Source organism: Takifugu rubripes, chromosome 9 (assembly GCF_901000725.2).
Source record: "Takifugu rubripes chromosome 9, fTakRub1.2, whole genome shotgun sequence".
Taxonomy (NCBI): Eukaryota; Metazoa; Chordata; class Actinopteri; order Tetraodontiformes; family Tetraodontidae; genus Takifugu; species Takifugu rubripes.
In genome coordinates, this window is record NC_042293.1 from 14114152 (window position 1) to 14138889 (window position 24738).

At 49.0% G+C, this 24738-nt stretch overlaps 3 protein-coding genes across 5 annotated transcripts; 2 read left to right on the forward strand and 1 right to left on the reverse strand.

Annotated features, from left to right (window-relative positions):
- Nucleotides 1-863: 863 nt before the first annotated feature.
- On the forward strand, nt 864-8667 carry slc17a6a (solute carrier family 17 member 6a). Its single transcript, XM_003967718.3, has 12 exons — nt 864-1568; nt 2817-3072; nt 3289-3407; nt 4165-4279; nt 4934-5021; nt 5114-5200; nt 5526-5668; nt 5750-5899; nt 6285-6417; nt 6493-6603; nt 6680-6807; nt 6912-8667. The coding sequence occupies exons 1-12, from the start codon at nt 1483-1485 to the stop codon at nt 7239-7241; spliced, it is 1746 nt and encodes a 581-aa protein (XP_003967767.1). The 5' UTR covers nt 864-1482; the 3' UTR covers nt 7242-8667.
- A 4241-nt stretch (nt 8668-12908) lies between these two features.
- Nucleotides 12909-14346, reverse strand: fancf (FA complementation group F). Of its 3 annotated transcripts, none has more exons than XM_029841756.1 (2): nt 14155-14346; nt 12909-14052 (listed from the first exon to the last, which is right to left on the reverse strand). In XM_029841756.1, exon 2 carries the CDS (start codon nt 14005-14007, stop codon nt 12979-12981), a length of 1029 nt encoding a protein of 342 aa, XP_029697616.1. In that variant the 5' UTR covers nt 14008-14052; nt 14155-14346; the 3' UTR covers nt 12909-12978. The 3 variants fall into 3 exon arrangements, with proteins under 3 accessions (XP_029697616.1, XP_029697615.1, XP_011605959.2); XM_029841755.1 differs by having other exon boundaries at nt 12909-14072; XM_011607657.2 differs by having other exon boundaries at nt 14142-14345.
- Nucleotides 14347-14564: 218 nt separating this feature from the next.
- gas2a (growth arrest-specific 2a) lies at nt 14565-24737 on the forward strand. Its single transcript, XM_003967754.3, has 8 exons — nt 14565-14950; nt 17799-17960; nt 19399-19508; nt 20877-21018; nt 21834-21897; nt 22052-22250; nt 22327-22434; nt 23949-24737. The coding sequence occupies exons 2-8, from the start codon at nt 17816-17818 to the stop codon at nt 24159-24161; spliced, it is 981 nt and encodes a 326-aa protein (XP_003967803.1). The 5' UTR covers nt 14565-14950; nt 17799-17815; the 3' UTR covers nt 24162-24737.
- Nucleotide 24738: the final 1 nt, after the last annotated feature.

Genomic DNA, 24738 nt, shown 5'->3' on the forward strand with positions numbered 1-24738 from the left:
AAACTATCCGGCGTGTTGCCGCGGCGCAGAATCCCTGTTCTGAATTCTACGTTCTGCTTCACAGTTGTACTTTTTGTTGTATGAAGGGTGATTTATGTGGAAGGATCGGTTTTCCAGCCAACTCGCCTGTCGCTCAGGCAACCTAAGCGCTCTGGAATCGCACAGGTTAGATGTCACCTGACAGATGTTGGACTGTTACACAGATAAACTCGTGCCTGAACTCTATGCATTTCTCTGTACATCTCTGTGCTTCTCTAGAGCATATTTCTAATGACTTTATTATTTGTACCGTGTTCTGTCATGTTGGTTTTTCCTTGTATCTTTGTGAGGAAAAGGTCCGCACAAATGCAGTTTATTAGTAGTATTAATATATAGTTCCAGCTTGTAAAAGCAGTAAAGTTTCCCACATCTAGTTACTTTAATTCTTGATTATTTTTACTTTATGTTCCATATCTGTATTGTAAACATGGACAAAACTCTAAAATAAAATTATCAGTGAGTCATTTATTTCTGGATCTTTGGCTCATTTTTAAAAACTGTTGCTTCAAAACAGGAAATCTGCTCAAATATCTATCTATCTATCTATCTATCTATCTATCTATCTATCTATCTATCTATCTATCTATCTATCTATCTGTCTATCTATCGTTACGCAACAGTGCCTCTCTGCGGCTGACTGCGTCTCCACATGCCTAATTTACATATTTCTCTGCACTTTATGCGCATAAAATACAAAATCCTCCGGGTTCAAACGATAAGATAAAATGGGAAAAATACAAAGTATGATTTTGAAGTTTTGGATAAATGCTGAGGGTCCGACTGGAGCTGAGAAATAACCGGATGTGGGAGCGGGTGCGGGCGGGGGTGGCGGCTTTGTGCGCGCTGCGGTCATTTAAGTGTTCCATAAACCTGGATTTATTCATCTCTTTTGGCTCATTGTTAACATTCTTTGTATTCTTTGATGCGGATTGATGAAGGTTAATATTCTACCTTATTTTCGGACAGATATTGAGGCGAGACGGCGGCGGAGGGAGGAGCCGCTGACAGGTAGGTGAGCCGTCCGCGATGAGGATGATGAAGGTGATGCTCAAACCTCCGGCTGCTGCCTCACCAGAGATCTTCCCCTCAGATTAAACACGCACCTCCTGGAGATTTCTTGGTATTCTCCTTTATTCCAAAGAGCAGCGCAGAAACAAGTTTGGTTAGTTTTGCGGTGGCGGGCTGGATGCTGAAAATGGAGCTGCGTGGATTAACAGTGCGCAAGGCAGGAGCGGACTTATTTGAGCGCTTTTTTGTGACTGTGAAACCAGCCCATTCGGACTGAACGAGATTCCTCTCTATCTCCATTTTCTGCCTCGTCTTTTTCCGGACATCGAGGAGGTTTTCTGCCTAAAGCAGCGGGGCGCCACGCAGGGATTGATGCCTTTACAGTATGCACATTAATCCATCGGCGCTGTAGATATTTGGAAAATTATTTGGATCATGGATTCGGGAAAAGAAAAAGCTTTGCCCACCAGCAAAGAGGGATTAAAACAAATTGCAGGAAAGGCCCTGGGTAACCTGTACAGGTAAGATGGATCATTTCTGACTCTTTTTAAGGATCGAACATATAAAATAGCATCTTATTAACACATGAAACGTGCATCGCCTTTAAATGTGCACATTATTGAGCAGCGGTGAATCCGGGAGGGAAATCTTTTTCTTTGGGAGATGAATCAGGATGCAGAGACGTGTGTCCCGAATATTTAAGGATCAGATATTTCCCAGGAGGACGGGTTCCCCCCTCCACCAACAGCTGAGGGTGTTTTTTTTTAATTATTAATGAAACAGAGCGAGTCGTGACACAAGGTCGGAGCATATCTATTACCTCGTGTATCCATCTGTATTAATCCGGAATCGATGGACTTGGAATCGGACGTTAGTTTTCTTCATAAAAATAGTAAAATAAATGATTTAGATTAGGGGGATTTCAAAACTGGATGAAAACGTGGAGCGAGGTGGCGGTTTAGGCCTCTGCGTTTTAGTTGTAGTTCCAGCAAATTAAATGACAAATTTGTTTCATATCACATTCTGCAGAATCGTGTATTATTTTTTTTAACAATAATTTTTAAAAAAAATCCCAAATGTGAACACGTCCGCAAAAAAGAAGGTCCGCGGCACATTTAATTCGTTTATATTTTTCTACCAAATCGCGTAAAATAAAAATTCCAGGCTGCAGAAACGTGACTCAATCCCGGGAAAAATCTGTCCGATCCTTAAGGTGAAGCCTTGCAGGCCTGCCATTGCTGTGAGGAGGCCCGCGCGATTTCTTTATTTAACTCTTAAATTACCCCTCAATTTCTTTGCTGGCCCCTCCGTTTTATCCGGGCAGAATTTAGGATTTTAATAAAACCACACGAGGCGAAATCTCACAACGAGGATTTTGACTTTTGCTGCAATGCGGTATTAAGGTGTTTTTCCCCCTCCTGCTTCAGCATCGATCCTTTCTGTGGTTGGAACGTGGAGAACGGAAGCAAATCGCGCAGGTCTGTTTTAAAGGAAGGACGCAGGATTTTGGAGGGTCAAGGCCAAAAAAAAAAAAAAAAAAAAATTCCAGATGGAAACAAGGCCTGGCGAGCTTGTGAAGATGAGAAATCCCACCCTTAAACGTGGAAATAATCTAGAAAAGCCATTTAACTCACACAGATGGGGTTTTAAATCCCCTTCCAGCATCATTTTTGGGTTCTTTTCACCCCAGTTTTCCTTTACAACAGCTGAATCTGCAGGATATAAGGATGATGTGAAAGGATGTTAAGTGATATATCGGCTTGTCGCAGGCGTCTGGAGAAGAAGCAGCAGACAGGTGAGGCCATCGAGCTGACGGAGGATGGGAGACCCAAGGCGGACCAGGAGCGCAGGGCGCCCCTGTGCGACTGCACCTGCTTCGGGCTGCCGCGCAGATACATCATCGCCATGCTGAGCGGCATCGGCTTCTGCATCTCCTTCGGTATCCGGTGTAACCTGGGCGTGGCCATCGTCAGCATGGTCAACAACAGCACCATCCACCAAAACGGCAAGATCATCATCAAAGAGGTGCCCGCAGACCCCGCCCCCTTTCACGCCGCTCCATGTGGAGCGCGTTAAAAATACACGTTAGGATACAAAAGGGGGGTTGTTTTCAACGCAGGGGCTGATTTTCTAGGTTAAGTCACCATGGATGTTCTGTGGCGCTTGAGTTTACAGGCTGACATTTTCTTGTTCTGCATAAAATGTGTAAAAAAATAAAAATCACTTTTGTTTGTTTGGAAGAAAGCGAAATTCAACTGGGACCCGGAGACAGTGGGGATGATTCACGGCTCCTTCTTCTGGGGATACATCGTGACTCAGATTCCAGGAGGTTATATATCATCCAGACTGGCTGCAAACAGGTAACAGCGATGGGCTGGAATAAACACACAAACAGAAATGATGGGTTTCTCTGCAGAGTTTCCATTTTCCACGTGAACGTGGACGTTTTAATATCCAGGATGGATGTCAGTCTTCTGGCTTTGAGGGAAGCAGAGCGACCTCACAGCAGATAAACCGGGGATTTGGCTGACACCCGCAGGCGTGCCTCCTCGTGTTAATGAGCTCCCGGGGGACCACCGTATCCAATCCTTTATGTTCAGAGGCATGGCAACCGCATCAGCCCGAACCCCTGAAACTCAGCTCTGTGCAATGATCACAATACGATTCCGACGGCCGCGCCGCCTCTTTAGCGAGGAATTTCACTAACAGCTGATTAGCGGCTCCGATGAGACAGGAGTAGCAGGGGTGGGCACGCAGCAGGACGGGGGGGGGGGGGGGGGGGGGGGGGGGACGCACCCTCCAGCCGTTTAGGCCTGAGAAGCGCATCTACGTCTGCTTTTCTTTTAATGAGCAAAATGGAGTCTGAAGACGGCGTGAATCTTTGAAGGGGGCCGTCGTTGCCAGGTCAGCTGAGCCCACTGACGCCTTCTGCTGCCCGTCCTGCTACCCAGTCCAATTACAGCCTGTTTTCAAATAGGTTTGCAGACCATTTTGTCTACTTTTGACGCCACCAAGCACAGAGAAGGGTTTTAAAATAAATATATGACTTCTGGGCGAATAGAAGGGTTTCTTAGGAAGGTGATCTGGTGCGATAATCCCAACTCCTTGTTTCCACAGAGTGTTTGGTGCTGCCATCCTGCTGACGTCCACGTTGAACATGTTCATCCCCTCTGCTGCCCGGGCCCATTATGGCTGCGTCATCTTTGTCAGGATATTACAAGGGCTGGTGGAGGTATTTCAAACACGATAGCGAACAGCAACCTTCCCTTTGCTGCAGATTTTTTCTGAAGAACCCTTCCCCAAACAGGCGAGCGCAGGGTGTGTTTAGCCGGCCCTGAGCGGCGTGTTCAGGTAGAACCAGGCAGAACAAAAGGGCTGAAAAGCACTCGATGCGGCCGGCTCCCACAGCTCATCCGAATGGAAAAGATTCCAGAGAGGGCCGCTATTATCAGACTGAAGGTCGTCCTCTTTTGTTGTGTTGCTTGCCGACGCTTCAATGGCAGCTCGCCGAGGGAGGGGGCGAGACGAGGCCCGCGCTCGGCACCCCTCGGCTTATTACTGCAAATTAAACATTAACATTTCAGGGTGTTGCCAGCCGCAGTTCCCTGCAATCTCTGTCTATCAATAGTTGATTGTATGCCACTTAGCGCGTAATGAAGATTTAATGGGAGCAATTCAGGGTTTTTTTGTCTGGAGAGGCTCGGCGGCCGGCTCAAATCTGCGGGACTCACACCTGACCCATTAGTCTCACTTAGATAAGGTCAGAGACGACGTTTTCCAGTTTGTTACTTATTAACAACAATTTGTCTTCGCGCGCGTCCTGGAAATTGGATCACGTCACTTCAGTGGTGCAGGAAAGCTCCCGCTGACGGTCTTCTCCCCGCAGGGGGTGACCTATCCCGCCTGCCACGGGATCTGGAGCAAATGGGCGCCGCCGCTGGAGAGGAGCCGCCTGGCCACCATCTCCTTCTGCGGTACGAAATCAAGAGTGGTGTCGAATTAGCATCAATGCTAAAAAACCATGCTCTGGTTAACAAGCCGGATCGGCGTGTTTTGTGTGGTTCAGGGTCGTATGCCGGTGCGGTGATAGCCATGCCGCTGGCTGGGATCCTGGTCCAGTACACGGGGTGGTCGTCGGTCTTCTACGTGTACGGTGAGTCCCTCTCTCGCCGCACTGACTTTATTTAAACAACTCAAACCGAAGGAGGAGAATCAATGCGACCTCTTGCAAATGGGATTCTGGGGCAATAAATTGTACCCATTAGTCAAATCAATACGCTCAGGAGTTCCTCTGCCCCGGTGTGACCGATAGCTGGTGGCCAGTGTTAACGCGCCTTAAACGGGTTTTAAAGAGTTCCGGCCGATTCAGCATTTACTCGCGTCGAACACCTGAGGAAGGGCGTGTGTTGAACATGCACATTTCATTAGACGTTAGCCACACGTCTCTGGTTCCTGAAGGCCCTGCTCCTTCTGCTCAGGGTGCTTTGGGATCATCTGGTACGTGTTCTGGGTGTTAACGTCCTACAATAGCCCGGCGGAGCACCCGACCATCACGGACGAGGAGCGGCGTTACATCGAGGAGAGCATCGGCGAAAGCGCCCAGCTGATGGGTGCGATGGAGGTGAGTTCTCGGTCCGGACCTCCCTGCGGCCCCGCCCACTCTCAGCTTCCCATTGAGCCACTTCTTTGATCTTTTTGACAGAAATTCAAGACCCCCTGGAGGAAGTTCTTCTCCTCAATGCCAGTCTATGCAATCATCGTGGCCAACTTCTGCAGGAGCTGGACCTTCTACCTGCTCCTCATCAGCCAGCCAGCCTACTTTGAGGAAGTGTTTGGCTTTGAAATCAGCAAGGTAAAGAACAGCAGCTCTCTTCTTCAGATAACAGCTAAAGTCTTTTGGGTTTGGTGTTTCGTATCAGCCGTGAAGGCTGTTAGTGGTTCAGACCTCGCTGTTATTTGCTTAAGGGAAAAGGCCGTTTGCAGCAGCGATTTTGACATATATCTATAATTAAATGGGGTGTGAATTTAAAATGTATTTTTAAAAAGCATAAAAGCTCTGCCTTGAATTTCCTGCCGCGCAAAGAACGAGATTTCACTCTCTTTCCTTTTGACTGGGGATTGAGCCAGTTTGGAGGCCGTAAATCGGCCTCGGGGTCAAGCGCCCTGTGAGTCCCTGCTCAGATGAGTGAGGGGTGAAAAACGAGTGGGTCAGAGACGGAAACCATCTCTTTTCTCAGGTCGGTATGTTGTCGGCGCTCCCCCACCTGGTCATGACCATCATCGTGCCCCTGGGAGGCCAGTTGGCGGACTACCTGAGGAGCCACAACATCATGTCCACCACCATGGTCCGCAAAATCATGAACTGTGGAGGTGAGCCTTCAACCGGGCCTCAGGGAGCCATCATTAGATTCTGAGTCTGCCCTCCTTCACCCGGCTCTCTTTTAGGCTTTGGAATGGAGGCCACTCTGCTACTGGTGGTCGGTTATTCTCACAGTAAGGGGGTGGCCATCTCCTTCTTAGTCCTGGCGGTGGGTTTTAGCGGCTTTGCAATATCAGGTGAGTCTTTAGACGTTCTGGTTGAAATGTCAAAACCTCAGGTCTGAACTGAATATTGGCTTTTTGGTGGCTGCAGGTTTCAACGTCAACCACTTAGACATTGCGCCTCGCTACGCCAGCATCCTGATGGGCATCTCCAACGGCGTGGGCACCCTGTCCGGGATGGTGTGCCCTCTGATAGTGGGGGCCATGACCAAGAACAAGGTGAGTCCTTCCCGGTCCAACGGGGACCTGTCGGCTCAGCTCCTGGACACGTCGGACACAGCTGGTGGACGCACACTGACCACGCCTGGTATTTTTGTCCGTAGACCCGGGAAGAGTGGCAGTACGTCTTCCTCATCGCCTCGCTGGTGCATTACGGGGGTGTGGTGTTTTATGGGATCTTTGCATCCGGGGAGAAGCAGCCTTGGGCCGACCCTGAGGAGACCAGCGAGGAGAAGTGCGGCTTCATCGACGAGGACGAGCTGGCCGAAGAGACGGGCGACATCACGCAGGGCTACGGCGCCATGGGCGGCCCGGCTAAGAGCTACGGGGCCACCTCGCAGCTGAACGGCGGCTGGGTTCAGGACTGGGATAAGACGGAGGAGTACGTGCAGGAGCCGGCTGGAAAGATGTATTCCGAGCGTGGCTACTCTTAAACCAGGCCCCGGTGAGTCTGCCGGCCAGACACAGACTCCCCATCGTCGATAGCACAAACACCCATCGATCTAGATGTTTCAAATCCATCCGAGAAAAAAAAAACGTAAAAGAATTGCTAGTTTCAAAAAGCCAGTGTAGAGAAATAGTTCATCGCAATGCAGAACAATCCTGTGCCATCCGTACGCGTCCCTCATCAAACCGGCCGCCCGGCTGAAGGCCTGAACGCCACTCACGTACCTGAGCGACACGAGCCCGACGCCGCCGCGGCCGACCGTCACATTTGTTCCTTTGACGCCGATGATTGCACTGAGTATCGTAAAACAAGGTTCTTTTCCGTTCCTCGGACGTGTTTTCTGTACTGTACGAACCGTTTCCGTGAGCCCGTTGTGGATTTGTGTCATCCCATCGATATAAAAGGCCATATTTTTAATGGACAGTACCTTTTCAGGGAGACGTCTGCTTGCAAAAAAAAAGGGCCCCGTTCTCTGGCGGGGCCCGTGTAACACTATGACAAAAAAAAAAAAGGCGCGAGTGAGGTGGAACTGCAGAGTTTTCTCGTGTGTTTGTTGCATGATCAGTGTTTCGGATGCAGCCGCCTCACACCCAGTGGTTAGTCCCCATTCAGCCTGCCGCTTCCTCCTTAGGTAATCGTCATTCTAGCTACTATAGACGAACTTTCATGATCGGGTTTCAGTCGTGAGGTGAGTCGAGTCAACAACAAAAAAATAAAAAAAGAGAGAAAAAAAAAAAGCTTTTGAAAGGCGATCGCCAAGAGACATTGTTTATTGATGTTTGGTGTGCACTGCAATAAATTCCGTGTACCAGCCGCCACCATCACGTTCTGTTCTGTGAGGTAACATTGGCTTGCTGTATCTAACTGTAACTGTTTTGGAGTCACGTGATGATTAAGGTGCGCCTTTTGACCGATCCGCTAGCGTCTGGAGAGGCCCGGCGGCCCACGCAGCGGCGTTTGGACGGCCAGGAATGCAGTACTGTATACGAACAACCAAGATTTCCTTTATTTTTTCTCTTTCTTTCTTTGTGATCTTTCGGTGTTTTCTGGGTTGTTCTCACTGTCACAAAAAAAAGTACTTTATTGACACTTTGATATCGTCACGTTGGAGTGGACCACATGAATAATTAGACTCTCTCACCTTGACTTTATTTGCCATTGGACATTTTCTGAATTTGTTGTATTAAATCTGCAAGATGTTTAAGATATAATATATCTTTATCTATATCTATATAGACATATATACAATATGAAATATATATAGAAGAATGATCAAAAGATGCTACTATGGCTTTGTGCCCAAAGTTCATGTAAACCAGATAAATGTGATTTTATGGCTTCTAATATTGTGTTTAATGAAGAGGTATGTTGATGTCAAAAGTGTTATAAAAATACTCATTTTATAAAACAAACTACACGTCGCAGTCTCGTATGTGTGTTTTTTAATTATCTGTGTTGATCGGAGCACCGTCCGGAGGTTACTGGTCCTCAGAGGATGGAAAGAGAATAACCAGTTAAACACTTTCTCCTGTCAGAGTCGCGTGTCTCCTGCTCGGTGCAGGATCCTCATTAGTAAATCAATGCTCGGGGTCTCTGGGGTGTGAAGATTGGACGACGTTGCTCAGGTAATTGGAGAAAAGAAGCACCCCTGCACTCCGTCGTCTGTCTTCCCTGTTTTAATACGCAGCATTCAAGCTGCTGCAGAGGTCTCGGAAACGCTTCCGACGCTGCTTCTCACACCTGTCTGTAACACCTGAGGAAGGTTTGAACAAAGTCGCACGTTGGCCGCGAGAAATGGCGGGATAATAATATGGAATTACAGGTGTGCCGTCGTGAGTGAGACTTTCTCAGCAGTGTAGCGTGCAGCAGACTCGGCCATTGACCAGCTCGCTGGTTCAAATCGAATCACGAGGCGGATCAATATGGTGTGACTCTGGAGTATTGAGAGAAACAAAACGCTGATGAAATTCTGAATTTAAAATGAACGCTGGTAACGGGAGAAGGTCACGCTGCCTTTGGAGGAATCGATATAATGTGGGAAAATTAGCAGCAGTGCATACTGTGGTGATTTACAGTTACCAGGGAGTTAACACCTACGGTTGTTCCCATTTTAGTGTTTAGGTCAGTCTCAAAACAAGCCCAATTTAACCAAAAGCGACCGTGAAACGATGGTTCATTCATAAAAAGAAAGCTGCAGATACCTACCAAGGAGACTGTATTTGGTTCGCACAAGAACAATACAAATGGAAGCATTGAATTGTGGGTAAAGTGAGAGGAGAAAAGAGCGAATGTGTAATTTACACTCCTGAAGGGACAGACTGCAGCACATCAGCAAGATGCTTAATAATTCAGGACAACATGGCGTCCATTCCCCCTCCCGGCAAGTGTGTGTGTGTGTGTGTGTGTGTGTGTGTGTGTGTTCAGGTTGGAACGATCACATGTTACAATCAGAACGTCTCACTCCATCACAGGCGGAGTTTACAGGCGGCCATGAAATGCTTTTCTCCCTGAGAGAAGCGAGGAGCGTGTTTGGGTGGAGGTGGAGGTGAACACGCTGGAGGAATCGATCTCACGTGCAGAGGCTGTTGAGCGACGTGTCGGACTTTGTGTTGACTGACACGTCGACGGCAGAGGAAGCGGCTCCGCGTCCGATTATCAGGCGGGAAGCGAAGCCATGAGGGCGGCCGCCTGCTTCCCCGCGCTCCTGTTAATGTGACAGGAAACACAATCGTGTCACCAGCTGCGTGGAGCGTGTTTGCTCGTGCCTAACCAGCCGGGGAGGTCACGGCTGTCGAACCTGTCGGCGCGCCCCCTAATTGGAGGCGATCCGGAGCCCGGCGTCCGTGCACAGAGGTGCAGAGTCTCCCAGCTTCCACCGGCTTCTGAGGCGCATCCTCACAGCATCCCGGAGACGCTGGTGGTTGAAGGATGAAGACGGGGGGGGGGCGCGTGGGGCAGGTGCACTTTGGCTCCTGGGGGACTGTAATGGGATGAAGCCCACCAAGAATGAGTGTTTGATGACGGGGTTGCCCTCCTCCCCTGGGACCCCCGCCTGCATGCAATTGTTCCGCGCTCCCTTCTGTCTGCAGACTGATCCCTCCACGCTGTCGGCCAAACATCCCATAATTTCCCATCTAAGATTCAACTCCCTAATTTTAAAAGATGCTGTAATTACAATGCAGGTTTTCAGAGGAGGGGTGGAGTAATTACAGTTTTATGACACCCTCTGGCTCAATCTTACACTGTCTCTGGGCAATTTAATTTATAACCCCCCCCCCTTCTCGAATGGCTTTATTAATGGAGAACCAACACCCCTGAATCAGTCTCTCCCCCATAATAACATTACATGTGTCAGCGCCACACATGTGTGACTAAATCCATTAAAAAGATGTCCCGGCATTATCCCCCCCCCCTTTAAATCAACAAAACCCTCCTTTTTGTGTTGTGCAAATGGTGAGTAAAACACCTTGTTTTTGGTTGCTTTCATTCAACCAATTATGTTTTATTTCAGCAACAGTGACACCATGAGTGTGAGTAAGTGTGTGTGTGTGTGTGTGTGTGTGTGGGGGGGGGGGCGTATTTTACGAGCCTTCATACCTGGACTGAAAATTACATCTTCCACCATCAGAGAAAACGAGAATGCTTTACGGGATTGAGCTGCTGCTTGTGCAGCTCGGGCTTCCCACAGTTGTGTGTGCAGTAATCTATCACAGGACCCTCCACATCCCCTCCCCCCTCTTATCACGGCTTCATATCCTCCTCTCTCTTATCAGGCTCGTGTCAAACATAAAAGATTCCGCTCGATAACCTCAGCGACGGCCGCCGCCGCCTTTTCTTTGGAGTCTGGTTGAAATTAGGACGAAAACATCCTACATTTATCGTCTGGCTATTGTTTTTTTTGGGGGGGGGGTTAAATATTTACAGAGATCTAATCTTTGTTTTTGTTGGTGCAGCTCTTTTGTCCCAGACAAGATGGCGGTATTTTACTGACATCAACTGCAGTTCTGACATGTCAAGACTCTCGTTTGTCTTCTCCAATCATAATAAATCATCAGTCTCTCCCTTCAGGAGCCCCCCCCCTTGATGGAGGGGCCTTGTAGAGAGGGACACAGGTGTGTCGAGGGGCCCTCCTGCCTCTGAGGACAGTCAGGGGCCAGCCTGAAAGGGTTTAGGCACGTGCCAAGGGAGGGCTCTAAGCCCCCCTCCCCTCCTCTCTCTCTCACACACACACACACACACATACACACACACACGAACACACACACGCCCCACCCCTCAGAGGACTCCCTATTCACACCACCAGATGGAGGCTGGATCAGAGTTTTAATGAATGCTATCCTTCAACCAAAGCCTTCAGAAGCAGCAGAGCACCGGGCGACCCCGGCGCGCCTGAGCGCCGTTTGTTACCTCGCACTGACGCAAACAATAAACCAGGCGGAAAGGCGACAACCAGGGGAAACACAGCAAGGTCTGCAATTTTAGGAGGCCAAAGTGCTGGACTGCACGTCCTTAAACGACCGAGTAATTCTTCTACAGCAGTCGAGCCCTCAAATTCGCTCTCATCACACTGGCAACATTTGCAGCCTGTTTCTTCCTCCAGAATGTGACATAATTGGACTCTTTTTAGATGATTTTCCATCTAACAATACACACAATCCAGCGCTGACACCGTGAACACAGATGCTTTAGGTTTGAGTATCTTTTTTGTGAGAAAAAGACAAAACCATCCATTTTCAAGATCTCAGGACAGGAATAAATGCACGAGACTAAAGCGTCACTTTCTTTACACACTAATCGTCACCTCAGGTGCTAACTCACTCCGACTGGTGTGAAAAAGGGCGAGAAACCAAAAGGGAGAAAAAAAAAGACTTAGACCAAAACGATTAAACCTCCATGTTGAACGAGTGAAGCTCCAGCTGAAACTGAGCAGAAAAATGGGATTAATCTGTCAAATAAACTGTTATTTTAGCTCAAACGTCTCACTCCGAGTCTCTGCATCATAAATTGGATGCGGTTGACAACCTCTCCGGCACCGCTGGTTTCCACCCAGCCTGATGCATATGTTCTTTATTGGCTGGAAATAAATTGCTTGTGTACGAGCCGCCCTCTACTCAGTGACCCCCGTCCGTTTCTAGGGGAATTGCCTCCACTGGTGAGTTAAATGAGCCGTAGCCTTGTTGGTGTTTCCCTCCGCGCAGCAGGCCGCGCTCTAATCTGCTGTCTGCCACTGTTATGTCACACAGCAGCCATTGTGCGCCGTTGGGCTGGAAGACGCCCGGGACGCTCCCTCGCCACGGCGGGCTCTGACACGTGTGGATCGGCAGCCGGTGGACCTTTAAAAAACGTTACGTTCAGTCCGAGGAGACGACAAAAGTGGCAGATGGTGACGAAGCTGGGATGAGTTTAGGTGTGGAAATGAAGCGTATAGATTTTAAATTTCAACCTGAAATGATTCCACACTAATAACCATCGTCGTAGCACCGACCCGTGGTATAAAAAGATCCTCGCAAATGGACACCGGAATATTTTGGAATGATCTGCAGACACTAATTCATTCATCTGCTTCCGCCATCTGTCCCGATCCCGAGGGCTGCAGAGATAAAAGCTTTACTCCCGATATTTAAACGATCCAGACAAGTGAAGCTCTCAGGAACTCTGTCAAACACAATTTTATTCATCATATGCAAAAACTGTTCCCGATATCCTTAAAAATGTGAAACATTTTAGCCGACTGTCCCTCTTCTTAATGCTGACAGAAGATCCCCCCACACGCTCAGACCTCTGACATCAAAATCCCCATCTGAACATTTCAGAGCATTCAGCTCTTGTTCGACATTGTCTCCGAGTCCAGGGTGGAGCTCCAACAAGGTCAGAAAGTGCTCGACAAGTCTCGGAAAGGTCACCGTCTGGCTGGTGTGGACCCACTCCCCTTCGTCCACGCTATACTCCATACCGGAGGCCCAGCATTTCAGCACAGCATAGTACGAGTCTCTAAATTTCTGGTGTGCTTTTGCCAGGTCTCTGAGCAGGGAAGTGGGCAGCGTGGAGCACATGTGCTGCAGCTCCCTGTGTGGTTTCTGGAGCCAATCCAGGAGAAAATCCTGGGATGCAGTTTGCATCTGTGACTTTGGCGATGTCAGCAAAGCCGCCGCCACGGCCAGACAGAAGCGTCCCGCTGCTCCCTCACATCCCTGGAGGACAGAGTCTAAAAAGTGCTCTGCCGGCTGGACGTCACTGTCCTGGGTCAGCAGAGCATCCAGCCTCTGCATCAGCACCAGCCCCAGGACCTCAGCATCAGCACCACATGGCAAGGAGTCAGGGAACACACCCAGGACTGTGCATGCAGATTTGCATTGAATGATGCCACTGCAGAGTCCAGCCAACTCGTTGTGAGGGAAGAGAGCCGGGCTTTTAGGGTCGAACAGTAGCTTTAAGAGGTCTATGGGCAGCTCGGGGTTGTTCATCAGACCAACAAGCAACAGGTGCTGACACCGGGAGAGGTCCGACAGGGAAACGCCCTCATACCCAGGAAAAACAGTCTGCAATCTCCCATTTGTGTGCAGCAGCTGCTCCTCCAGATCCCTCCTCATCGTGGCGTGATTGTGAACCTTGGAGTGCAGTTGTTGGCAGTAGCGGGCCCAGTGAAAGGCTCGGGACAGACGCGACGCGTCCCACCGCTTCACCGCGTCGCTGTGCGCCGCCACGGCTAACAGCTCCGCCGCGTTCGCCACGTTCTGCAGCACCGCCTCCATTCGGCTCGCCACGTCCCGGTTCTGAACCTCGCTGGTACACAACCACTGTGAAGGACAAGCAGAAACTGGACGTAAATTTCCGCTTTAGCCGAAAGTATCCTTTCACCGTTAAGCCGAACTAGATTCGGTGCTACCTGTTAGCTGCACCTTAAGGCAATAACTGCTCAATATGACTTCCGGTATCTCGTTCCGGTATCACATTCTTCTCATTGGACGGAGTCAGACGTAACACAAACGGAGTCCAGAGTAACATAAAAATGAATTGAATCAGAACTTTGTTATTTGAGTGGCTTTGCGAGCTTTGCTTTACGTTTTCCGTATTGCTTCTGCGCATGCGTGCAACGGAAACCGCTCTTCGTTTCAAAATAAAAGCCTCACACATTTGAACCATCTACCTTTATTTTCATGCTCTAAGCAAACCTGCACATCATGGCGGATTGGGATTGCTTTTTCTTGCTATGATAATCCTTTAAAATGTTTTTTTTTAAAAATCGTTTCAACTAAAGAGTTTTTAAATGTACCTCCCTTCATTGACGATTAATCTTTAAGTCTCTTAGCAAGTTAGCAGAGATAGTGACTAGGTTGCGTGTGATCTGTTGCGACTGTTTGCGCTTGCAAATAAAAGGTGCGAGATTAAAATTAAAACCAGAAATGGCATTTCCTGGCAATGGCAAGAGGAGAGGAGGGAGGCACAGCTCACAGGCTCAAACTTCCCTCCCATCATCAGCATGATCATGAGTGAGGGTAAACGTGCGTGCGTCTGTGTGCAGTCCAATCCCTGTGCAAGTGCGCAGTGAGAAAGACCTCCCCAGTTCACATTGGCTCGATGTTTTTGGAGCCCAACCTGTGGGTCTGTGCACCGCTGCGAAAAGCATGAAAACTGGGATCTGGCAGCAGAGAGGACGAGCGAGAGGAAGGCGCACCGACGAGCTGAACCCTCAGGGTGAGCGCAGTTGTTGCCCCTATACACCTACACAATTCTTAACACTTTACCACTCATTACGGCTTTGGCTGCCTTTATTTTTAGACTTTGGCTTTGGTTCTAACGAAGTGAACATTGCTTTACTGTCTAACCAGAGGGTCGCGCGCTTTGCAAGTAGTGCTGCAGCTTATTTAAAAGGAATCATCGGGAAATCTTACCACTTTCTTCAAAATTAATGTGTGATTATTCCTCTTTTCGTACCTTCTCATGTGACCATGACTGAAGAAAAAACCCCTTTCTTCCCGGTAATTGGGTTACATTAAATTACTTGTTTGTTGTGGCCCATCAGACAGCCATCCTTTATTGGCAGACTGTCAGGACGTCTGAGTCCTTGGGTTCTGATCCCTCATCATTTTTGGTGCTTAAAGAGGCCAAATGCACAGCCAAGATGATTTACTGACAACACAGTCATGCTGCGCTCCTGTGTTCAAATCTGTTGGAGGAGAAAAGCGCTGAGATCAGTGCGGGTCAACAGGACAGAGGCACTCTTGTTTCAGGAAGAGACATTCCCAACTATTTTTCTCTCCTTGAGCAACGAGCTGCCAACTGAGGCCGACAACAACAGCTCTGACTAGACAGATTTATCATTTGCAACATTTCTAAAGCCACGCTCGAATTCGGTGTCAGACTCCCAATAAGGCTGATGAATCGTCATCGGGGCGACGCAGCGGAAGGTGAGTGGACGTCCCGGGACAGGGCCTGTGTGGCGGGAGGTGGCGGCGACGCCGAGAGTTTGGCCTGTGTATGTTGACAGCAGAGCATTGTGCGCTCCCTTCAGGGAATTCTTCAGTTTTATAGAATTTGAGATATGGTGTTTCCACAGGAATGTGAGGCCATGTCATGCGTGCAGTGAGTGAAAGATGATTGACCTCTTTCATGTGCTATTTAATGCAACAGTTGTGTGTAACAGGGGTGGCCGGGCTGGCGTGAGCGGCTCCTGGACTGGGAGCACTCGGCCCACTGCCCCGGTTCTGTCTGTCAGCCTCCGCCACATTGGATGTGGGAATGTTGCACTTGCTTGTGAGCGTTGAGACCCAGAGCGCTCAGATTCCTCACATTGTGCTGCACTCCTCCGGTATTCACATGAGATTCGAGCCCTCACAATGTGAAAACGCACTTTAAAACGCACCTTCTTGGGAACAAAAGGTGTCAAACATCCATATTTGGACACAAAGAAAGAAAATTAAAAATTCCAACAGGGGGCAAATGAAGAAAGACAGATGGGTTTAATCGATCCAACTCGGCCAACCTGAATCCTGCTCCGTTCTGTCTTGCAGTTGCTCTTTGAGCCTGTTGTAGCGTCGGCTCGGTTATTAGCTTCTCATGGATTGACGTGTGTCCGTGCTTTGGTTGCTCCTCACATCTGGTGCCCAGTCGTGGCCCACTTGTCTCCACATTGAATCCACTAATGAAGCGGCACAGAGGAGAGCAGCGCATCACTGGAGAAGAGAAGGAAACCTCTCAATTACTCAGACCTTCGCTCACAGATCTGAGTCTGAATGTCTGTTACTTCCCCCCCGTCAGTAGAGTCCACTGCAGCGGTGACCGGTTGGGATCGATCTCGAGTGTGTGACAGACTGATGGCAGCTTCATCTGAATGAGCTCTTTGTCTAGACTGGGATAGATCTCATACTGTAGCCTTCCTGACTCCCCCGAAGGTGTCGAAAGGGGCGTCGGGGTCCGCGCGAACGTCTGCTGTCATCGGCGGACTGTGATCAGAACCAGGAACTGAACCCCCTCTCTGTTCCATCTGGGAAGTTTGTAATGAATCCCCCTAAAAAAGTATTCCTTTCCCTTGTTTAAGCTTCACACTCCTCATAGAACAGAGCAGTGGTGGCCCAAAGCCCACAGAGGCACTCTTGTGACACAAGGTTGGTGGTTTGACTCCCCAAACGTCCCTCCTTTATGAGCCCCGGGCCCTGCTGAGGGTTGGCTTAAATGCATAGATTTGATCCCAACAGTCTAATAAAAACAAAGCGACTGGACCTTTAGGTCTCTTTTGTCTGTTTTAATCACATTGGTAATATTATGATATGAAACTATTTGATGTACGTGCACACATGTCGACTGTGCAACGGTTTCATGTATTAGCTTCCTGCTTCCTGCATCCGCCTCCCCCAGTTGTGAGCTCAGCTGTCAGTAATGCTGCTTCAGCCCATCCAATTGACACCAGACACCTAATTTACCTCAAGCAAGTAAGAATTGATGGGATCTAGTGGCGAGAAATGCAGACTGAAGAGAACAAATACGTGTCCTCAACCCCCTCATTTCAAACAGCTGGAAATCCTTCAGTAGCTCCCTGTTATGCCTGCAGCGACGAGCATTTCCAGCCCAAGTTTGTAGAGTTTCATCTATTTTATGCACAGGAACTTATAGTATATATCCATGGGCTTTATGCATATATTAGAATAACGAGTCATTGGAATTAATACTAGTTTGCTTTTTGGCCAGACTGTCCACTTTGGGCTACTGTAGAAACAACGCTCTCTAGAAACAATTAATTTCTGATTAATTTATGTAGATTTGTATTTTACTCTCATTAATCTGCACGAATGACCTCCAGTTTCAATGCTTCACTACTCCAGCCAGACGTTCTCTCTTACAGACTAGGAAGATCAGCAAACATATCCGTAATAAAGTTTCTTTTATCCTCGCCGCAGACATAGCCTGGCAACGCCCAACGGCACAAACACACTATCATTGTTAAGACAACAGGGCATATTATGGTGTGTGATGTCTTTATTGCTTTGATCCGCACCAGTTCCTCTATCAAAGCCGTGTGGCACCTGTCTGCCCGCTGCTCCCACAGGCGGTCATTAGGGAACCATGTGCAGCTCCCTGAGCCCCAAACACCCGGGTGTCCCCGGCCTGACGGACATGCAGCAGTACCACCAGTGGCTGGCCAGTCGGCACGAGGCCAGCCTGCTCCCCATGAAGGAAGATCTCGCCCTGTGGCTCACGAACATTCTGGGTAAGCCGGGTCTTCATCTGTAACATCGGTTCTGTTCCACTTGTCCTATAATGTGTAAAGGTTGCCAGGTTCTGTGGTAGAATAGCTGCCATTGCACCTTTCGCACAGATTTTGCCGACCTCGCTCACATTTACAAGGTCCTGAAGCTGCTTTATTCAACACGTGCTCCCAGAAATAACTTGAAAATGAAAAATGTCCCCACAGCTCTGCTGTTAAATAGAGCGTAGCTGACCTAAACACCCCCGCAGGAGACTGGAATCAATCTGGACCTCATTACAAACTGCTTTAAAGTCACCTGGATCTGGCAGAGTTTCAACACTCGTACAAGCTTCCACAGATTTGCCCTTAATTGAATAATGGCCTTTGTTCTCGATTAACGTGGGGTCGGCGGAGGGAACATCGCCGCTCATTTGGAGTGTGGCTGTGGTTTCCTGTGTTGCACTTATTTGAATTCAGCTGGATGTGTGAGGTAAAAACCGCGCGTCTAACCCGAGACGGCCTCAGCACTGTTATCTGTCGGCCTGTTTACCCTGGAACCAGCTGGAGAGGGCTCAAACCGGACCTTCAAACCACAGCGGCAGCAGTAAATCCTGAAGCAGCTCGAGGCTGTCCTCTCCCAGAGCGATCAGAGGGACGCTGCTCCTCTGCTGCGCGGCGTTAAATAGGTGGGCGGAGCCCCGCCAGGCCTCCGCCGATGCTCAATACTGTAGAGTGACCGGTGGTGTCACTGAGATGGGAAGTTGGAGGGACCGGATCATTTGTTGGGTTTGACTCCAAGTATTTCCACAAAAGCCCAGCAGAATTTGTTTTCCCCGCGTAGAAGAAGCGTGATGGAGGGTACGAGGATCTAAGTGTTTCTCAAGATTGCAATCTCTTTTCTGGGCTCCGCTGCAACATTTGGAACTTATTAAAGGTTGCACCCCCAAAACCCCTCCTCTTATAAGAAACAGAAAGGGGATTTTTTTTTTTTTAACCTTCTCTCCAGTTTCTTTCCACAGACACCCCCTGCCACCAACTCCTATTTCACAATGATCTAACTGAGAAGGAATGGTCCTCTGGAACTCAGTCAACTGGACACCACATGTGATCACTGAGCTACCTCTGCAAATGGGCTAATCAGGAATTCCTGCACCATGTCCCGCTTTTACGTGGCTTTGTCTTTGCCACCCTTTGGTTTACTATCCGACACACACACACACACACCCAGCTCCCCCCGATTTATGTTGTAATAGTCGAACGCTTGGCTCCAGCTGAGAGGCCTGAACGCTGCACAAGCCAAGAAAAATCAGTCAGGCGTTCTGTGCCAGCGAAACTGTGTCGGCTTCAGCATCTCAAAGGGAATAGGCTGGAATTTATATTATATTTCCTGATGCATATTTTCAAAAATGAGCTCTTTATTGTTGAGTTTATGCGCCTCTTTATGTATTCCCCTGGTCAGGTCTGGAAATCACCTCCGAGACCTTCATGGAGCGCTTAGACAACGGCTTCCTGTTGTGCCAGCTGGCTGAGACACTGCAGGAGAGGTTCAGGCAAAACAACGGAAGTAAGGTATGGACAGAGCTGAGGACCGGCACCAAACATTCACCCGGTCCGTGCTAAGGTGTCCCGAAACCATCGGACCCAGATCTATTAAATCAGACGAATCCACGAGATTCCTAAATCTGTGAAAGGCGCCCCAGTTTCAGAAGCAGCTCACAGTGGGTAAGACTGGGGGAAGGGCTCTGTGGGCTTCAGCAGCATGAAAAATAATAATAAGACTGGCAAGGACGCATGAAGCGTGGGGCCCCACGTCTCCTGTGAGGACTCGCAGACGTGCCTTGAACATGAGGCGTTCGTGCTTCTCACGAGTCAAAGGTACAACGTGTGAGATGCTCAAGTAAAGTCATCTATGTTCAAAAAGGATTTATTTTATTAAGTATTGGTAAGCTGGGAGCATAAAAGCTAACCTCTCAATGAGCATATTCTGTGTTTTGCTTGTTGGATCAGCTAATCATGTGATTAATGAACTTCCAAGTTGTGAACTAGCCTCAAGCATCCTGTCCAATGCTGTTCTTTAGCTTTAGAAATGTTTAGCTTAGCATGAGCGACAACAGGTTGCCAATAAAGGAAACATTGCTACAGAGTCACGTTTCCATCCAGAGGAAATGTGGGATAAGAAGACTCCTTTGTTGACTTGTTAGTATAAGTTTTGAGCAATAGCTCCGCTGATAAGACTCGATCTCCTGATCTCAGTGTGAGCGTCGCTAAACAGAAGCCCGGTTCAATAAATGTGCACAAAGGAGTTGAAATAAATGGCAGAAGAGGCCGACTGGGAAGCTTTACCTTTACTGTAACATCGCCTTTTGAAATAAGAAGCTGCTTATGACAGCAGCAATGTGGCAGCTATTATTTATCTTTGATTTCAAGGTAATTCAACAACAAGAAGGATCCCAGAAAAGTCTGAAGCGCTGCCTGGAAAGAAAAGAAATATACCCACAAAAGCCTGCGTGTTTCCAGCATGAGCTCATCGCACCTTTCTCATTGCACAGACGCACATATCCTGTATGAAACCACAGCAAAGTGTATAAATCTCCCTGGGCAGGCCTTTGGGGGGGGGCTGAAAAACCCCCATAAGCATGTCATTTGATCCCAAATCATTGGAGGGCTGGTAAAACAGTGCCGGTTTTCTTCTCCACCATCTCCCATATTGATCTGTGTGGAAAAGGTCCTTGATCCTGCGTTGAAACCAGAGCCTCAACAGATGGAAAAGAAATCAGGGCAGATTAAAACTGCGCAGCTCCGTATTTTGATAGAAACTCTGGAGGTTGGGCAGCGCGAGCCAACCTGGTAGACGGGGTTTGAGACACTCTTCAGCTCACGTCATTTTCCCGCAACACCAGGTGGAGACATGTGCTGACCTCTCCGTGTCTCTTCCAGAGCGTCCCCTATCGCAGGATTCCGTGCCGACAGAGCGCTCCCTCCGGTTCCTTCTTCGCACGAGACAACACGGCTAATTTCCTGGCCTGGTGCCGTAAAGTCGGAGTCGGAGAAATGTGTCTGTTCGAATCGGAGGACTTAGGTGAGTCTGGACCTCTGAGAAGTAAGAAGAGGTGAATACGAAGCGGGTCAAAGTGATTTCCTAGGAATAAACGCTCAAGTACACATGTGATTACTGCCTTTAATGTTCATTATGAACGACTGTCATCCTAAAAAAAGCTGAATTCTGACGTTGATTTGGATTCTGATGCCGAGGCCCCAGATTCCAGAGCTCCCCTGGATGTTGGGATTGAGCAGGTAGTTCCAGTCAGGGTCCTCCCTCCTTCGCTCCACCTTTGGAGGCTCCGTCTCTGAGGGAAAGTGGGCCAACGCTACGCAAATGTGCTCCTGAGGGGGCTTTGATTTGTCTTTGTTCTGAGGCCCGGCGGATCAGAATTCAGCGATCAGGTGATCAGAACGCGGCCCTCCCGGGCAGAACATTCACACGTGCCTGTTGAATCATCGCCAAGTGATTAAATCAAGACAAGTTTCAGAAACCGAGCGAACGCCGACGTGTGATCACACGAGAACAGAGGAGACGCTTTGTGCTGACACCTTTCTTTGTTCTCTGTTTCTCCCCCTTCCCCTTCTTCCTCTGGACGGATTTATCAGTTCAGCCGTTGGTGTAACCACACCAGGTTAGCAGTCACGCGGTGCCGAGTCGTCTGTAGTGCATGCTGTGCTGCCTGTGTCATCACGTCATCGTAGATGTTTATTAGCAACTGGACTGAGCCACATTTGTCGCTTGTGTCATTTGATCATCACTCATCGCCTGTTAGCGTAGCTGGATAATAAGGCCGCGTTATCCATAACGGCGCTGTAATTTCCTGACGTGAAACCCCTGATCTCTTCCTGCAGTTCTTCATAAGCAGCCGCGAGAGGTCTGCCTGTGTCTGTTAGAGCTGGGGAGGATAGCGTCACGGTATGACCCCGTTTCTCCTCATCACAGTTCACGTGTCCTTTTTCCTTCGCCGGGTTGTTTCAGAAATAGTCTCAAATCTCCTGTGGGCGCAGGACACATTTGATAATCTGGTTGGTGCTTTGAAAGCTTTTCTCGTGCTATTTTCCTTGCATAGGTACAACGTGGAGCCTCCGGGTCTTATTAAGTTGGAAAAAGAGATTGAGCAGGAGGAGAGAGCCCCTCAGCCGCCTCCATCACCTGTATCCACAGCTCAGCCCCACCCTCCGTCTCCCTCGGCTTTGCCCGCACCATCTCCAGCTGCAGCCAAAATCACCCCCAGCAGGAAGAGCACAGGGAAGCTGCTGGACGAGGCCGTACGTCAGCGCACGACCCCCGCACGTGCATTCAGTGTGGGGTGGACACGTCCCTGAAACTGTCTCTGTCACGCAGGTGCGGCACATCGCAGACGACCCCCCGTGCCGATGTCTGAACAAGTTCTGTGTGGAACGACAGTCGCAGGGACGTTATCGTGTTGGGGAGAAGATGCTTTTTATCAGGGTGAGTCAGGACGAGTCTGGCTGATTAAAGCACGACGCTTCCTCCTTTAAAGCGATTTAAAGCGGCGAGTCGGCGTCACGCGTGATGCACAGCGACCGCTCGGACAATATTTAGCCAACGTTGATCATACAGCCGCGATCGTATTCGAAACGCTTTTACTGAGTGGAGGGATAAAAGGCGGCGGGGAGAGATAAATGAAAGCTAACGAGGATTACAGAAGTAGCACTGGACGCTCTTGGGATCCTGTTACTTGGCAACAACCAGGTTTCACACCTCCAAGAATGTGATTTGTTATGTTGGGAGGGTGCGCGCGTGTGGATACACGTGGTTGGGCGCCCCCTGTCGGCAGGCCGTGGTGCTGGCAAGGGTTTGCGTCTGATCACAACACACTGTCCTTTGTGTTTTACAGCTTCTGTCCCGAGTCAACGGTGACTATATTTGGCACCATATGAGCAGAAACAGACAGTAGATGTACAAACCAAAAATGCACACGTGGTCGTGCGTGTTGGGCTGAAACCACCAGTCTTTGCTGTGAAAGCGCCTTAATTAAAATTCCTCTCCACCAGCAGCTGTTTCCAATGAAAAAGCAGGAATATTAGCGAGGCCGGGTCGTTGCTGCGCGCAGCCCTGGTGCGAGGGCAACAATGGCTCGCAGCACACACGCGAATCCCCTCCACAATTATCTGCACATGCCTGAGAGTGACCTTCCCAGCTCCTGGAATAAAGGAGCCGGAGAGTCACCTCGTGGTGTTTGTGCAGAGCCTCGTCCGAGTTCAGCCTCAGGCCTCGGTCCTCCTCCGCCCAGCTGGGCCTCAACAAGGGTCGTGTCCCAAAGCAGCGTGATTGAAACCCGTCCAAACCCGAGTGTCCATTAAAGTGCTCAGTCCCAAAGCCTGGAGGCCTGGTGCTGGGGATTGGGAGCAGAGCCCCACCAGTGTCCCCGTGATCGATTCTCTTAAGAAGCTTATAAATGTTGAACGTTATGTTGCCGAAGGGCACGACGCCTCATAACTGCCCAGATGGATGACGGGACGGCCGCATGCGATGGTTCGCCCTGTTCTTGATCAAACGGCTCCATTCAGCATGTTTCTAAAGATAAACACATTTCTTGTTGATGTGATTTTGAGAATAACTAACAACCGCGTCATTCTGAATCCTTTTCATTAAGCTGTCAAACACGTTCCAACTCAGTGAGACACCTGTACCAGGAATAGGTCACAGTTTTGGTCCTCGGTGGGAGTGCAGCCAAATCTCATACTGCGGCCTGCCACCAGGGGGCGAAAGAGTTTCCAAACTTCCTTTTTCCAGGCAGTTAAAAGTGTGATATTTAATCTGATTATGGGATGCTTTCATAAAGCATTTCCCTCCCAGGACATCAGACGGCCTGAAATCCATCTGTAACCTCTGACACCAAAGCCAAACAAAACTCCTAATTCACTTCCTGAAGATCAAAGCATGAGAGGATGAGTGATGTTAATCCATCTGAAGGCTGAGGGCGACTCTGTAATCTGCAGATGCTGCACAACAAGCACGTGATGGTGCGCGTGGGCGGCGGATGGGAGACCTTCGAGAGCTACCTGCTCAAACACGACCCCTGCCGCATGCTCCAGTTCTCCCGGGTGGAGGGAAAGACGTCCCCCGGCGGAGGCAGCAGGCCCCCCACCCTCAAAGAGATCAGCCCGGACGGCTACCTGGTGGTGGCTGCGCACTACCGGGGCAAGAAGTGAGCGCAGAGACTGTTACCGTGGTGATGGAGGAGGAAAGAGCTGTTTTTATACAACTGCACCAGTTTTGAAGAAATGCTCCGACATGACGGGTTAAAAAGAGAAACTAGGCTTTCTTTGTCTTCGGTGAGTTTTAAAAGCAATGACTATGTTTAGGACACGTTTGTCAGCCCTCTTCTACCCCTGGATGTTGATGCTTAATGTCACATTATCAACATACAACATTTTATACAACGTTTTCGTACTTTTCCTCCAAAGAAAAGCAAAAACTCAGATAGTGAACGCAGCCGAACCAAATCCCAGCCGGAAAATGGGACTTCTGTTCTTTTTTTGTTTAGAAAATAGTGTGCTTAGTTTTAGATGAATGTTGCGTTGTATTTTTTTTTTTTAAATTCTATTGCAGAATTATTGCCGTTCAGCAGAAAAAGCAGCAGCAGGTCGTTCTCTTGCTTAGTGTAAACTGATGCTGCCTCCCTCTAGTGGACATGCGATGAACTGCACCCTGCAGCCCGGAAAATGTACATGTGCATCTAATCGCTCTTTTTAGATGTAAATTTTCAATAAAAAAAAGTGTAGAAAT

Bases quoted from the DNA above. Each gene is read 5' to 3' on its own strand.
- slc17a6a (XM_003967718.3), top strand. From the start codon at position 1,483: ATGGATTCGGGAAAAGAAAAAGCTTTGCCCACCAGCAAAGAGGGATTA. The intron at 1,569-2,816 runs GTAAGATGGATC...GGCTTGTCGCAG, and splicing joins GCCCTGGGTAACCTGTACAG to GCGTCTGGAGAAGAAGCAGC. The intron at 3,408-4,164 runs GTAACAGCGATG...TTGTTTCCACAG, and splicing joins TCCAGACTGGCTGCAAACAG to AGTGTTTGGTGCTGCCATCC.
- fancf (XM_029841756.1), bottom strand. From the start codon at position 14,007: ATGGAGGCGGTGCTGCAGAACGTGGCGAACGCGGCGGAGCTGTTAGCC.
- gas2a (XM_003967754.3), top strand. From the start codon at position 17,816: ATGTGCAGCTCCCTGAGCCCCAAACACCCGGGTGTCCCCGGCCTGACG. The intron at 21,019-21,833 runs GTGAGTCTGGAC...CTCTTCCTGCAG, and splicing joins GTTCGAATCGGAGGACTTAG to TTCTTCATAAGCAGCCGCGA. The intron at 22,251-22,326 runs GTACGTCAGCGC...TCTGTCACGCAG, and splicing joins GGAAGCTGCTGGACGAGGCC to GTGCGGCACATCGCAGACGA.